This window comes from Taudactylus pleione, unplaced genomic scaffold (genome assembly GCF_031769625.1).
Source record: "Taudactylus pleione unplaced genomic scaffold, aTauple2 ptg000040l, whole genome shotgun sequence".
NCBI lineage: Eukaryota > Metazoa > Chordata > Amphibia > Anura > Myobatrachidae > Taudactylus > Taudactylus pleione.
This window is the reverse complement of record NW_028284442.1, coordinates 1,956,371-1,973,019: the sequence shown is the minus strand read 5'-3', so window position 1 is coordinate 1,973,019 and position 16,649 is coordinate 1,956,371. Positions and strand designations below refer to the sequence as shown.

Below are 16,649 nucleotides of genomic sequence, written 5' to 3'. Positions count from 1 at the left end.
TGATCAAAACGGCTTCTACTTGCTAGGAAGTGATAAGAGATGCAGCTTATAAATAATAATAATAATAGCTTTCACTCTAAATTCAACAGGACTGGGACGTGACAGCACGCAGGGCTGAGGCTGAGGAGGAATGTTGTTGTCACTACACTACAGTTGCGAAACTGATCATATATATATCCCAGTCCCTCCCAGTCAGACTACATCTCCCATAAGGTCTTAGCGCCCAGCTCATTGTCCCGGTGCATGCAGGGAATTTTTTTCTTTGGTGAAGTCTTTGATCCGTTACACATCGGTCCTGTCATTGTGCACAGCAGCAGCAATAATCATCATCACGGGAGCCATGTCTGACCCCAGCTCGTTCTCCTCCCCGGAGCAGCTCACAACCCGGCACCTGAACCTCCGCCTGAGTGTTGACTTCTCCAAGCGTGTGATTTCAGCCTCCACTTCTCTGACCGTGCGATGCCTGCAGGACTGTCTGACCAGCCTGGTACGGTGCTACCTTATCCCTGCACCAGCATACATATACACTGATGCCATGTCCCTACACCCACACACCTGTATCCTGTCCCTATACCTGCACCCACACACCAGTGCTCTCCCCAGATCCCTGCACCCACACACCTGTATCCTGTCCCTATCCCTGCACCCACAAACATGTGCCCTCCCCAGATCCCTGCACCCACACTTCTGTACCCTGTCTCTGTGCACTCACGCCTGTGCCCTCTCCGGCTTTCCACACTTTCACACCTGTGTCCTCCCCAGATCCCTGAACCCTAATCTCTCTCCTTTACAATGCCTGGGCTCCGCAACCATGCCATGCCATGCCCTGCCCAGATCCCTGCACCCTAATCTCTCTCCTTTACCATGCCATGCCCTGCCCAGATTCCTGCACCCTGACATAATCTCTGCACATTGCCACATAGTTAATGGCTTCCATGCGTTTTAGATTTCCCAGGGCAGGCCCCTAATTTGCTTTTTTATAGGTTTAACAGCTTATTTTCTCATAATTTGTACTCCATATGAATCTACGTTGACAATGGGAATATGTTCCTGTAACTGTTTTGCCTTATTAGGGACCTATATGGAAGTATGATGTGGACTTTATGCCCTGTGCAACTGCAGGTGACATAGTTTATTCATTATAAAATGATAGTAGCCCTAATCATGATCATTACACAACATTTTCCTTAATGTCACATTTATGACTTTATTAAAAATATATAAATCATTGAATAACTGTTTTGTTTTTTTAATGCAGATACAGAGAACAATTTGTGTTTTAAAAATAAAAAAAATTATCCATAGATAGTACCCTATATGGTCTGTATGTGGACGTTCTATTCCTTTACTGATTTTCTGCCTTTACTGACTTATTCTGTCGCTTACCATTACTGACAGCTACAAGCTGTTGATGTTCTCAAGAAAGCTTCACACCCTCAAGTGGCTTACTCTCCCCATGTTGCTTCAGTTCTCTGCATGGGAAACAATGTGCGCAGAGATTGTACAGCTGAAACTGCTGCCCACTAATATTTTAGTTTTAATTTTTTTTTTGTAAAAATATCTATCTACATAAAATGCAAAAAATTGTCCCTTTTAATTGTCTACTCTTTAATGCACAGTGTGACGCCTAGTTATTGCTCTGTGATGATCTATTGCGCTGGTTACATGGTGTGATCAGTCCTTTCCCTTAAGCCCTGTATGTGACCCTGCACTGTCTACTTTCATGTGACATTTTATTATTATTAAGTTACTTATATAGCACAACATATTCCGTTACACTTTACAATTGGAAACAAACAGCAATAAAACAAGACAGTAGTAACAGACAGACATAAAGGTAAGAGGGTCCTGCTCAAAAGTTTACAATCTATAGGGAAATTTACATACTATTGTAGCATTTCTAGGGAGCATAGATTAAAGAATTATGTGGGCCATATAATATATATTATATTATATGGGTCCTGATTCCCTGTTCTGCCGATCCAATTCACTAGTCAGCGACCATCGATGATCGGGGAATAACAGCATGTTAGAAATCCCTCACTTGCTTATCCGAATAATTTTTTGGTCGGGAGCAGTGAATAAATGATTTCCAACATGTTGGTTTTCCAAGATTCTTCAACCCCGGCATCAGCAGAACGGGGAATTGGGGCAATACATTGCAGATGCATGAGCCCCATTAGAAGTTTGGAACTATAATTGCAAAAGAATACTACTTTTCCAGTGTAAAACTTTTCTACAGTATTCATTTACTGTTATGTAATAGTCTCAAGTAACTTTAGTTAGAAAATAAGTTCCTTTTAAAGTATAGTGTTGCATAACATTTCTGTAACAGTGACATATAAATTTAGGTCTCCATCCCACTATATCATACTATGCAATATGTTCCTTTTTATATCAAGAAATTCCTCCCCCCAAAAATGCACCTTCAATCCCCAAAACACTTGACCCCTTCTTAGTGCACCCCCAGAACCTTATTTCGCTAGTTTGGGAACTTGTCCCCACACTTTGCAATTTTTTGCCCCCAAATTCAAAGTATTTTTTTGGGATGTACGGAAGTCTTTTTCTAGAATTTTTTGACGCAGTTGTCCTTTGAGGGGCTGTCCCAAGGGTTCTGAGATGTTTCCCCACCTTTACACCCCAAAATAAAAATGTTGCACTTCTTTTCTCCACCTATTCAGAGGCAAATCTTTATCACATATTACATTGCATTGACTTTCCCCGTATGTATAAAGTGTATGGAATTAAATATGGAGGTAAGTTTCTGACAGGTGAAAAGTCGCAATTGGCGATACTTTTTTGTGGATCTTGGCTTTTTGCAGCTTATTGAATACAGGCCTATGTAGGAAACTGTACCCGCTTGGACAGTGGTAGCGATAACCGCTGTCCCTGCAAGTTACTTCCCTGGCATATTGGAGGAGTCTTTCACAATTGTGGAAAACTCCTTGGGGGAATCTGACATTGCGCAACCAGAGGCTGCAAGAGAGGGATTGGAAGATACCTCTCTCCTTTATGTAAAGCATCCATAGGCTTAAAGTGGTTTACGTAATCTGAAGATGGTGTTAACTAACCACGCCAAACTCAGAAAAGCTTAGCTTTTTGGAGTTTGGTACATAGGGGGTCAGATTCTGGTCCCCATCGATCATATTTGGGACTGGAGTCTGCAGCGCTAATTAGCCTTCTGCAGGAGATTTCTGTGAATAGGCTGTTGGCATATAGCAATAATTCATAAAAGTATGCAGAAACTGCCATTTCTACATAATTCTAGGAAAAATTTTTATACACCCCCTAAACTTTATTATCAAGTCCTCTATCTTATCTCTGATAATGGGGGGAATTCACTTAGGTGCGAGTTTGGTCCCGAAGGTGAAATCGCTGCAAATTCGCCTTGCGAATTACATTTGCAATTCAATTCCAAACTCTCATTTCTTTTTCAGAGTAAATTCACCTGTCTTTCTTCGCACCCCCCTGAGCAGGTGAAAAGGTAGGGAAAATCTGTATTTTAAGGTACAAATTTCAGGACTTGCTTTAGAACCCCTCAAACCCCCTCCTATTGACTAATTAGGCATTTGGAATTTTTTTATTAGCTTAATTGGCCAAATAATTACATGTCATTTTTGGTGTGAAAAAATAAATAAATGGCCTCAAATTACCACAAAATAAGCTTTTTTTAGCTAAATGATGCGCCTCAAATTTAATGAAGTTTTTTTGCATTTTCCATTTAATTCCTTTTGTAATTGAAATTACATTCTACAGCTTTTTACATTTATTTAACTTTTTTATAAAAAAAGAAAAAACTGCACAAATCAGCCATTTGACACCTTTTAAAAGCATACAGCACTGTCCTTATGGCCACTAACCGTCTTCTACATGATTCTGCTAACAAAGGCCCTCATTCAGAGCCGTACGCTCTGAGCAGAGCGCACGCTCTGAATGAGGGCCGGGCTCCATTTTCATGGAGCGTCCTCCTGGACGCTCGTATAGCTGTGGGTCACTATACGAGCGTGCTTTGTGATGGCCGCGATGGTCGAGACCATCGCGACCATCGAATTTGCGAGCCGGAGCCTGCGGTTGAGGTTTTCAACCGCAAGCTCCGGAGTGATTTTGGCTCTATCAGAGCCAAAATCACTCCCACTGACATCACTAGTGATGTCAGTGGGCCGGCTTCTGACGGGAGGCGTTCCCGTGGGAACGCCCCCGTCAGGGAGGCACGCCCCCGGCACGCCCACCAAAGGGGGCGTGCTGTCAATCAACATTGACAGCACGCCCCCTTTGATCGGACACAACGAGCGAAGGACTTTCCTTCGCTCGTCGTGTCTAGCACATGCGCACGACGGAGCTCCCTCCGTCGTGCGCATGCTCAGTGCATAACATCGACCCACTTGCGAGCGGACAGCCGCTCGCGAGTGGGTCTGAATCAGGACCAAAGTTTTCACTTTTTTGGGATACAGGGCAATCTCCCCACTTTTTCATGCTATTTTCCCTGTTCACTTTTTGGACAAAATTTACACACTCACTGCGAGTAGTGTGAATTTGCATTTCTAATTGAATCGTGCGTATCTCGGGTGCGCTTGAAGGCGAAGTGTGAGAGTTTTTCACGTTTTGCAAACTCATCTAATTGAATTCCCCCCAATGTGTATTGGGAAGGTCAAGATAGATTGCGGTAAAATCCATCTAAACATTGTACATACGCAATACGCATAGACTGCACTATAAACCAACCAAGCTGTCCTTGATAATACTTACCCTGGCACCCGTTAGTTTAACCCTGATCCGTTCCTGTGTGTCAACTTTTTTTATTTATTTATTTTCTTCATATTCCTCCATAGATTTTGGACACCAAGGACCTCACTATAAAGCGAGTTTCTTTGAATGGACAAGAGGCAAAATTTTCCTTTGGAGCGATCCACAGTTTTAAAGGCACTCCTCTAGAGATCACTCTTCCATTTCCCCTGAACAGGTACAGCTCACTGTAATCTATTGTGGTCACTAAAGGGGCCTATCCATTACATGACTTTTTGCACGATCCGACTAAAACAAGGAGGTCTTGGTCTCATCGTACAGAAAGTCGTGTAATGGATAGCCTGCAAAGACCAACGATGCGCGTGCTCGCTGGGTCCTTGCCGACCCCGACTATCTACTGAACATGCCTGTCAACCTGACGTCGATCGTCAGGTTCGGCATGTTCAGAGATAGGAGGTCGGGCTCCTGCACTGAATGACATTCAGTGAACGCCGTTTAGTGCGGGCACCGCACCTCTGCGACCTGAAGGTCTGAACCATAGTCGTTCATTCTTTCAGGTCGCCTAGTGGATAGGCCCCTTAAGTTGTTCCGTACATCAGGCAGTTCATCAGATGTACTCTTCAGAATACAACACTTCTTATGGATACAATAACTTGCATACATTACAACAGGAATTACTTAATTTACTTTCTACTCATTTTGTGAAACTGCAGATTGTACTATTGCTGGAATTTACAGGGATTTTCTGATTACATTGCCGCACTAACTTGGCTGCCAATAAAGCGGTTTTTGTACGTAGTAGATCTTTGATATCCTCTTGTGTGATATCCTAAAGGCTCCATAACTTGGTTAATTTTTATACTTTGATCTCCTGAAATTCTGATTAGTGTTTGCAGTCCTGTGCGTTTTAGTAATACTTCAACCTTTTATCACTTGGATTATTCACCTCCATATCATAACTGTGTAGCACATTCGATTGATTTGGTTCTAAGTACAAAGTCTTTGAACCTCTGGGCTGCTTGCTTGGCAGTCTCTCTTCATGCATTGCTGGTTATGCTGGACAATAGTATCTGCCACAAAGCTGAACTAACTTTGTTTCAATATTTCTAACTCCTTTTGGAACCTGATATTGTTTTGGCTTGTAGAGTATGAACTTCACTTTATTTCCTTTCCACACTTTCATAATAATACCACTCTTTACTTAGAAAATTGTTCCAAGTTAGTAACTGAACACTGTCATATTTTCATAGAAACTTGTACATTCCAGGTCTTGATTCAGTAGACTGCACTGTGGGCAACAATCCAGATTTACAGCAACCTTGTTTTACCTGTTACCTGTTTTATCTTGCTTGATTACACAGCATGCTTTATTTATAAAATGCATATTCACAGCAAATTATTGATCACCTGTGCTATTTGTCGCCTCATTGAGTATTGTTGAGCCATTTGGATGTAAGAAGTGGTAGATGTGTAATGCAGCCACTGAAGTCTGCACTTGGGAACCAGTGATGCAGGGAGGAATTGCTGGTTAGTCCCCACACTTTCACATGTGTGAATATATTCTTATTAATGTCACCAATACTTTTGTTCTTGTTTCTTGTCATCTTGGATTTTGAACACAGTACATCACCTTCTCATCCTCCTACACACTTTGCCTTTGTCACACCGTTCTCTCCTGGTTAATTTCCTGTATCTGCTACCTTAAATTCCCCCCCTTTTACCCCCCTCTCTTGCCAGCTGTAGGACTTCTACCTGGTTTTCTCCTCTGCGCTTCTCACTGTAGACTTTCTTCCTTGGCTCCTATGATCTCCAGTAACCTCTCTATACTGTTGACACCCAAATCTACCCCTCTACTCCTTTGCTCCCCTTATCATCTTTTTGTGTGTTTTGTACTATCTTCAGATGTCCCAAACTTGTTTAAAAGTCTGCGTGTCTAAAATAGTTCTGAGTTCTTCATCAGTATTCAAGTTTTCTTAAACTGCTGAGCGCTGCAAGCAAAATATTTAGCATTTACAAATACAAAATATTTAGATCGTCTAGTGTAATGGAACTTTCCCTGCAGGTCAGGAAATGCTGGCAGCTGTGAACAGCCATGGCCAAAGGTTTTGAGAATGACACAAGTATTGGCTTGCACAAAGTTTGCTGCTTCAGTGTTTTTAGACCTTTTTGTCAGATGTTACTATGGTATACTGAAGTAAAATTACAAGCTTTTCATAGGTGTCAAAGGCTTTTATTGACAATTGTATTAAGTTTATGCAAAGAGTCAATATTTGCAGTGTTGATCCTTCTTTTTCAAGACCTCTGCAATTCGCCCTGACATGCTGTCAATCAACTTCTGGGCCACATACTGACTGATTGCCGCCCATTCTTGCCTATTCAATCCTTGGAGTTTGGCAGAATTTGTGGCTTTTTGTTTGTCCACCCACCTCCTTGAGGATTGACCACAAGTTCTCAATGGGATTAAGGTCTGGGGAGTTTCCCGGCCATGGACCCAAAATTTCGATGTTTTGTTCCCCGAGCCACTTAGTTATCCCTTTTGCCTTATGGCAAGGTGCTCCATCATGTTGGAAAAGGCAATGTTCATCACCATACTGTTCTTGGATCGTTGGGAGAAGTTGCTTTTGGAGGAAGTTTTGGTACCATTCTTTATTCATGGCTGTGTTCTTAGGTAAAATTGTGAGTGATCCCACTCCCTTGGCTGAGAAGCAACCCCACACATGAATGGTCTCAGGATGCTTTACTGTTTGCAAATGATGTATCAATAGATCACATCCTTGTTCACACCACAGTATACGATCCGCCTTTACGATGACAACATATTGTTACATGGTTAATGTAACTAAACTGCTTTGTAAGTCACATCATCCCATCTGATGTGCAGCACATTAGATGGGTTGAGGCTACCATACAATTCGTAAAACTATGAATTGTGTGTACACACTACACAATGGTCGTGCAGAGTGGTTGCAGGTACCATGATTGCTCGACAAACCATGTAATGTGTACCCGGCTTTACACTAATCACCATGGTTGGGAAATAATGTGCTGGTACAGACCCAGACTTCCCAACCATTCCGATTTTGGTGGGACAGTCCCACTTTTCAGGCACTGTCCCATAATGTGAGATGCGCGCAGCATCCATACACTAGGAAAAGGGACTGGGGTCAGGCAGTCCCTCCTCCTCAATGTTGGGAGATATGCAGGACGCAATGGGATTGAAATGCCGGCAGCTGCTCGACAGGATCAAGATCCCGACAGAGGCAGGTAAGTACCCTAACCTACCCCAGCAGGTGCCTAACCCTAACCCCCCCTCCCCCTTACCACTCCCTAACCCTAACCTCTCCCTGGGTGCGCCTAACCCTAACCTCTCCCTGGGGGTGCCTAACCCTAATCCCCCCCCCTCCCCAAACCTAACCCCGCTAGACTCCCTAATCCTAACCCCCACCCCCGTGGCTAACGCTAAGGGTGCCCCGGACTTGCTTTCGTTCGGGATGTCGCCCTTGGCGATCTGGCGTCGGGATTATGATAGGCGTCTGTATCATAACTCCCTAGCCGGCATTCCGCTGTCGGGATTGTGACCGGCGGCCGCCACTACATCACTGCAGGACAAGTGTGGTGGTTACAGAAGTTCATATTACGTTTCAGTGGCACAATTTTTAATTATTCAAGACACTACACATCACATGTAATATTTGAAAGCTACATATGGACATCCATCATCTTTATCTGAAATACAGTGAAGTTACTCAATATCTCTTCCCTGTCTGCTCAGAAAACCATGTCATAGGGTCCGATATCTCTCCTGCACATATAGCAATTCCCCATTGGGTGGGTTCCGACCACTGACCTGACATGATGAGATTACTATGTGCTGCAATTTTTCAGGCGTGAGAATTAAGTCTTAAAAGTAGAACTTCCTCATTTGGTTTTTTGTCTGTCCCTCCTATGATGATTATGCGTGACAGCAACAAGAAACCAAATCCAGCAACCTTCACTCCACTTCAGGTTACACACAGAGAACCCTTCACTTGCTTGCCAGGAATTGCATCTCAGCTATCCACTTCCCTTCCAGTTCACTGAAGCAGTCACCTCCCTTACCAATGCAAAACAGACGCCAAGCCTTATGGTGCTAAGTATTTGGTGGGCTGAATAGGTAACAGGTTGGAACAGTTGGAAGGACATACTTTGCCCACCCTTGTTCTGCATTCTTCAAACCTACCCACTTCTCTCTCTCCGTAGACCTTATTATCTCCTCTTTTGCTCATGTCCACTGCCTAGGAGTTATCCTCAGCTCCTCCCTCTTTCTTCTTCTTCCATAGGGGACACAGGCTCTACATTGGGTACAGGTTGTAGTCTGGGCAGCACATAGTTAAACTTGTTCACCCTCCCCCTAGACCCTGCCCCCAGCCACAGGCACGTCAGTTTTTTGTTGGTGCCTGCAAGAGCGGCACACTGAGTAAGCTGTTCACTTTTTTAATTTATTTTTAGTTAGTTGGCAGCACTGGGCATCCTGAGGGACTCCCGCACAGCTGCTCAATCACCCTAGTACTGGCAACTGGGTCAGCATCTTCAGCTAGAGCTCCGGACACAGCAGAGAGCCGCAGCCGGCGCACCAGGGGACATGTAAGGCGGTTCCCTGCTTGAACTCAAGGAGACAACGGTGGTGCTGGCAGAGGGGACCTAGGTCCTCTCCGCATCCCCACTAGACCAGCTGGGCAAAGGGGCACCACGGTATAGAAGGCCATTTGCCCTGGGGTCAATGCCAGAAGGGGGAGGTAGGCTCTCCTCTTTAGCTCCTCCCTTGCCCCTGGGTGCTATCACTTAAGAGGCATTCCATCCCAGGGACACTCCTCCTCCTCTCCCCTCCTTCACAGACGCTGGGCAGCCATTTTCACAGTGCCTGCTAGTACCTCTCGTCTCCGGAGAGTGCAGGCTCCTGGTCTCCCTGTGTTCCTCGTGCTCAGTGGTCAGGTTATACATAGAGCTCCTCCCTCCCCTATTGGGGTTGGTTTGTCGAGCGCTTATTGCCTTTTCTACTGTGCATTGAATGTTTCTGTGTGCATGACTGTTTAATGTACTTTAGATGGTCTCAGTCTCTGTATAGCCCCACTTATTTTTCTATTTGTGGTGCATTTACATTCATTGCTCTACCCTTATTGGCACATCACAATTCCTTGCTCTGGTGTGTGGGGTCCTCATTGGATTACTATGTCTTCCAGGGGTAAAGTTCCCAGGGCGGTGGGTGCTTCTGTGCTGCGTAATTGTAGGTTTTGTGCTGCTGTTTTTTCTTCACAGGTTCCGGACCACGATGGTCTCTGTGTTCGCTGATTTACAAGCCCACAGCAGGAGGTTTCTTTAACTTTTCCTACCAGCCAGGAACCGGCTTGGGTTACCTCGCTATCCCAGGTAATGTTGCAGGTAGTTGATAGGCTCTCATCACCGGGGTCCTCTCCCCCCCCCACTGGTGTCCCCTCAGGCGTGGTCCAGTTCTCCAATATGATACCATCCCCGTTGCTGCCTCCTGCTGTGGAGCCTGCATGGATGCAGTCCTTTACACAGTCAGTTCAGGGTTTGGCGCCGGTGTCAATCTTTCAAACAGATGCTGGACAGGGAGCATAAGCCTTTTAAAAGGGACAGCTCTACATCCCTGTTTGATATTGATTCAGACTCTGACCATGAGAACAACTTATCTGTAGCCTTGGATGAGTCCTTTTCTATTCCGGAGAACTCCCAAACTCAGGTAGATGCAGTTTCTTTGATCAAAGCAGTTAAATCTGTGCTGCTGATCAAGGATGCGGAACCGGCCCCTATGTCCAATGCTCCAGTGTTTAAACGTAAAAAGAAGGCAGTTTTAGAGTTCCTTTCTTCGGTGCAGCTTCAGGACCTTTTGGCGGAGGCATGGTCCCATTCTAATAGGCGCTTCCAGGTCTCTAAGCTTTTATCATCTGCCAATCGGGTAGATGCGCATGTTGCCCATCTGGTCAAAAATACCACCCTTCCTAACACAGCATACCTTAAGGATCCGACGGATAGGAAGTTGGAAACTTTTCGAAAGTCTATTACTTTAATGCAGGTGCAGTAGCTTGCCTGGCCCTCGCATCAGCCTGGGTTGCTAAGGCCATCGGTCGCTGGGCTGACGCTCTGGAGGATGGGCTCACTTCAGGTACCCACAGGAATGATCTTTTGTCTCTCGTAGAGCATATCCGTGAGGCGGCTTCTTATCTTGGGGAAACTGCTATAGACACAGGCATACTAACTTCCAAGGATCCGGCCTCTTCAGTATCAGCTAGAAGAGCCCTCTGGCTTCGTTCCTGGCAGGCAGATACGGACCCTCTAAGAAGGCCCTTGAAGCTCTCCCCCAATACAGAGCCGGCCTCTACCTGGGGACACCAGCGTGAGAGGTCCACTTCTTTTTTTTTTTAAATTTGGAATGTAACCATAGAGGAAGCCTGGGTAAGAGGGGTGGCCTACTAGGGTTACGCATTGACCTTTTGGGAACATCCTCCGACCCAGTTTTTTACCACAGATTTTCCTTTAGATCTGGAGAAAGCAGGAGCTTGAGGGAGTCCATTTGCTGTCTACTGGCCTCCAGGGTTATTGTTCTGGTTCCCACGTCTCAGTGGGGCACGGGCTTCTATGCTAGTGTTGTTCGGAAGCTGAATGGGTTCTTCCGACCGATTCTCAACCTGAAGTCTCTCAACAAGTACTTCCCAAATTTAGAATGGAATTGCTTCGTTCCATTATTTTAGCCATGGAGCCGGGGGACTTCATGGCCTCCTTAGACATCCAGATTGCCTATTTGCATGTTCCCATTCGTCTCAATCACCAGCAATTCCTCAGGTTTGCAGTCCAGGAGGATCATTTCCAGTTTCAGGCTTTGCCATTTGGACTTTCCACGGCTCCTCGTGTCTTCACGAAGGTCATGGCGGTCATCTTCGGAGCAGGGGAATCTGAATATTTCCCTATCTAAAAGACTTGTTTCTTCTGGCCCAGTCTCCGGAGGTTCTCAAGGAGCACATTCAGGTCAGGGTGGATCTTCTCCAGGCTCACAGATGGAACATCAATTGGAATAAATCCTCTTCGACTCCCTCTCAGGATAATGGTGCATTAGGGGGCCTTGTTGGACTCGAAGACTCAACAGATGTTCCTCCTGGCAGACAAGGTTCGGGACTTAAACAGCGTACACACTTGGCGATTAGGAAAGACAGTACGATTACGACATCGTAATCGTACAGTCATTCCTGATCCCCTGTAGTGCCTACACTGAGCGATATGCCGTTCAGTGTAGGCACCCTCCTCATCCCTGAACATGGCCAATCTGTCATTATCTGCAAATTGACCTGCATGTTCAGGCGATGATAGGTGTCAGAAACAACCAGTGACGCACGCTCCCGCTGGTCGTTTCCGACATCTATCGTCACTGGTTGTTTCTGACATAATGCACGATTAATGAGCGATTGAATGATTACGAGGTCTGCTTAGCTGCAATGGTTTAAACTGACAATTACAACTAGCTTCATATAGTTAACAGTAGTCAACTTCCAGTGAGGGAGCACATATCTCCAGGTGTTAGGTATCTGACTGTAGTATGTAAGGTTGTGAGTTCAAGCCCTGGTTATGGAATGCAGAGCAATGTGTATGGGGATTTAACTGAATGACAAGGTGCACATAAATCACACTGTTACTGATGTTAAGTTAAGTGTATGAATAAGGAGGTTTGTTGTACAGATCCCTTGCTTGGAGTGTTGTTAAGCTAGTTTACTGGAAACCATTGGTGTTCCTGAACCGATATTTAGGACTAATGTTTTATGACCAATGGTAAAAACATTGGTACTACTGGATGTTTTCTCTTAAATGTGCCATCCCCATTCGCTACAGCTGCAGATTGGAACAGCTCACATGAAAACCTTGCCTGTCCTAATCCCCGTATAAAGCACAGCATGATTGGAAGTCTTCAAGTAAATCTTTAGTCAGATAATCTAAAGGTTCTAAAGCCTTTGATGGGCAAGAACTACAAGAAGAAATGTCTGTGTCTGATAATCTTTGAGCAAAGTTCCCCGGTGTAATTAGCTTCACACGCCTCTGACTGTTGGACAGTTGCCTGATAATAGGCAGCTTGCACTTGTGTGATGGCACCAGCCTGGAGTAGTTTGCAACTAATTTAAAAAAATAAATAATGATTTACAATACATCAGCACATCTCCCTTTTTACTGTTTTTCCATGTGTCCTGGTAATCTCCACTGACCTTTGATAATGGTGTCGGTGTGCTGTCTTCTGAAATTATTGCCATTACAGAAACTTTGTCACTGGTGTTTGCTTAGTTTGTCAGAATCCTCTCTAACAAGGATGAAATGATATCAATAACTGACTTTTTTGAATTCTTATATAAGTCACCACTGACTATATTGTATATGCAATACTGAACTGTTTTTGTTCTGTGCCTCTTTTAATATAACCCTGATTATTTGTTTTATATTTTACACAGAGGACAAGAGGCCATTTTGGAGATCTGTTCTGAAACCTCCCCGAAATCATCAGCTCTTCAATGGCTTAATCCAGAACAGACCGCAGGGAAGACTCATCCTTATCTCTTCAGTCAGTGCCAGGTGATATTTTCATATGTTGTGTAGAGGATGAATAATGCCATTGTATTATTACATGTCGGTACAGCTCTGGTTAATCGGAAGTTGCTTACAGCATGCTGCTGAGTACTAGCTTACTTTTGGGAATCTGTCCAACATTACTGAATAGACAACCAAGTTGTCAACAATACATGAGGCATTAGCCTTGTATTTGCTTTAATTTATTAGTTGGCACCACCCCACCTTTTTGCAGAACTGGAAAATTGAAACAAAGTATTTCCATTATTCTGTGCTTATCTTATCTGTACTCAAGTCAAATTTATCATAGAGAACATAATAAAATAAATTGAGTTCCATTAAAATAATTTACCACTGAAATCCTTAAGCCTTTAGAACAGTAGTTCCCAAACTTCATAGTCACTGCTCCATTGTTTCAATAAACGCGCCCAACACATCGAGTAAGATAATAACAGAAACTCAAATCAGTTAATTTAACCATATTAAATAAAAATTAATTTTGCCCACTTTGTGAACCACTGCTGTAGAGGTTCCTTACATTACATTTAAATTGTTATCGGTCTTTAATAGTTATACTACTACGTATTTTTAAATATGATGCATTGGTACTATATATCTGTTTGTTTTTTTTCAGAATTGCATAGCATTGATTGAACAGTCTATTGTTTATGGCCTCGAGCTTGAGTGCCTCCCGTTGTAGACTGAATCCTATCAAAACACTTTGTAGCCATTTCTGACTCTCTAACCAGTATTGTAGAACAACATATTTATTGGTGGTTATTATTAGCTGTCATCCTTGCAATACATGTTATTTTAGTCTTAGGAACTGAGTGATGGCGTACAGATTTCTTAATCTATATTTACTTTTATTCCTTACAGGCCACACATTGCAGGACTATTATTCCCTGTCAGGATACTCCGTCAGTGAAATCCACCTACTATTGTCAGGTTTGTTAACTAACAAAAACTAAGAGGTATTACCTGTATTCAAATAAATTACTTTAAATAATGTAAACTCCAAAAATTGTAAGAAAAAGATAGTGATATGATGCACAGGGGATGTAGTGGATATGATGCCGGCCGTCGATATACCGACGCCTGGCAAAATGCAGACGCCGCTATCCCGAAGGGGATCAGGATACTCACATCGGCATCTCGACCGCTGGAGTCCCGAACGATGGGTCCAGGTAAGTATTAGCCCGGGGAAGGGGGGGATTAGGTTTAGAGACTCCCAGGGGGAGGGTTAGGGTTAGGCTGCAGGGAGGGAGTGTGTGGGTTAGGCCCCACCGGGGGGAGAGCCCCCGGGAGGGTTAGGTTTAGGGTACAGGGAGGGGGGGGTTAAGGTTAGGCATCACTAAGAGAGGGTTAGACACCAGTAAAAGAGGGTTAGGTTACTTACACCGTCGTTGAGATTCTCCACGTTCGGGCTTGCACTGTCAGGATTTGCCGCCAGTATTTCATACCCAACCTGGTGCACAGGTCACATAAATATATAAATTCATAAAATATAACTTTAATTGATTTTATAAAACTTTTGAAATTCCAAAATATACAATATGCAAAATTGGTGAATATTATATATATATCTAGCAGTGGTGTCCTATGCCAGTATAAACAAGTATAATTCACACCATATCTCTTATTTCGTGATCCAGTCATATCCTATTTTATTCTACCTGGCAACTGTTTCAAACCACTGCAAAACATATATATATATAAAACTGTAAAAACACTGTAAAACTGCAAAAACTGTACTAACACTGTGTCCTTTTACATTTATATTAACCCCTTTGGTGCTAATGATGAGTGGGAACCATCCGGCTCATCATATACTTCAAAAGTGCTGAGGATGAATCGCACGTGTCTTCAGCAATGCAGGAATTCAGGCCCTGATTCAGAGCCGCACGCTCTGACAGAGCGCTCGCTCTGAATCAGGGCTGTCCTTCATTTTTAGAGCGGCCTCCTGGCCGCTCGTATAGTTGTGGGTGACCACCCACAGCTATAGCGAGAGGCCAGGAAGATGGTCGCGATGGTCAAGACCATCGCGACCATCGGGCTTGCAACGAGACCCTTGTGGTAGGGTGTCGTTGCCGCAAGCCCTGGAGTGCTTTCGGCTCTATCAGAGCCGAGAGCACTCCCAACTGACATCACAAGTGATGTCAGTGGGGCCGGCCCCAGACGGTAGGCATTCCCATGGGAACGCTTCAGTCTCAGCAGCCACGCCCCCGGCACGCCCACCAAAGAGGGCGTGCTGTCACTCAGCATCGACGGCACGCCCCCTTTGGCACGAGATCCATAGCGACGGCTTGGCTGTCGCTATCCGGGTCTCGCGCACGTCGGAGCCGATTCCGTCGTGCGCATGCACACTGGGCCAACATCGACCCGCTTGCGAGCGGGTCTGAATTAGGCCCTCATTGTGAAGAAAAACTAACCTAAAAGTCCCACATTGATTGTTTCTACTGTTGGGAGCTGGGGAGGGGGTGGAACATGATGATGTCATTGTGACAGGGTTGCAATGATTTCATTAAGCCCTTCCTCTCCCAGCCACAATTATATGGATAGTTGTAAAAAGCCAAAAAAAAAGAGAGGAGGGGACTAAAAACTGTCTCCATACACCTCCATTTTAATAGTATGTGATATGATTTCTGAAGTGGCCTTGGGCGCCCTGACATCTAAATAGCAGCAACTAAATAGTCAAAAAACTGGTTATATCCTTCAAACATTTCAAAGTACACAATGTCAAAATATTGATAACTCAGATGCACTAGTGTCACAACAAAATAAATCAGAAAAGGTATACCTAGGGCCATATTCAATTAGCGGCAAAAACTGAAGTTTAAAAAAAAAAAAAAACAGCGAAATTATCGCCAAAAAAAACAGGTGAAAACGGCAACAGGCGAATAAAAACTGGAGAAAATTTTCTCCATCCCAGACCATGAAGAAAAAAATGCAAAATCCCTATTTTTGGCTAAAATTGTGGGAATTATCTTTCGGAACCCTTTGAACACCGCCCCCCCCCCCCCTCTCCCCCACTGGAAAATCTTTTCGTAAGTTGCGTACTTTGTCAAAAAACGAGCATGCAAATTTTGGCTGAAAACAATAACCAAACATAGTTGAAAATGGTTTTAACGTATTGGGTCTGATTTTTTTATTTAATTTTTTTGTTGGGGGGGGGGGGGGGGCGCGGTATGGATGTGTCAAGTGTTTTAAACATTGCATGTGGTCACTGCAGGCGTTTTTTTTTAAAGGTTTTTAAAATTGCGTTTTTACAACACGAACATATAGTTGCACCCATTTTAACGTAC

At 44.1% G+C, this 16,649-nt stretch overlaps 1 protein-coding gene across 1 annotated transcript in view; it reads left to right on the top strand.

Annotated features, from left to right (window-relative positions):
• The first annotated feature begins 238 nt into the window (after positions 1 to 238).
• LTA4H (leukotriene A4 hydrolase) overlaps positions 239 to 16,649 on the top strand; it is a 48,042-nt gene continuing 31,631 nt past the window's right edge. Inside the window, exons 1-4 of the mRNA XM_088454354.1 lie at positions 239 to 487; positions 4,830 to 4,960; positions 13,230 to 13,350; positions 14,224 to 14,292. Of these exons, the coding sequence (XP_088310480.1) occupies positions 341 to 487; positions 4,830 to 4,960; positions 13,230 to 13,350; positions 14,224 to 14,292 (468 nt within the window). The 5' untranslated portion in view covers positions 239 to 340. The remainder of the gene's footprint in view (positions 488 to 4,829; positions 4,961 to 13,229; positions 13,351 to 14,223; positions 14,293 to 16,649) is intronic.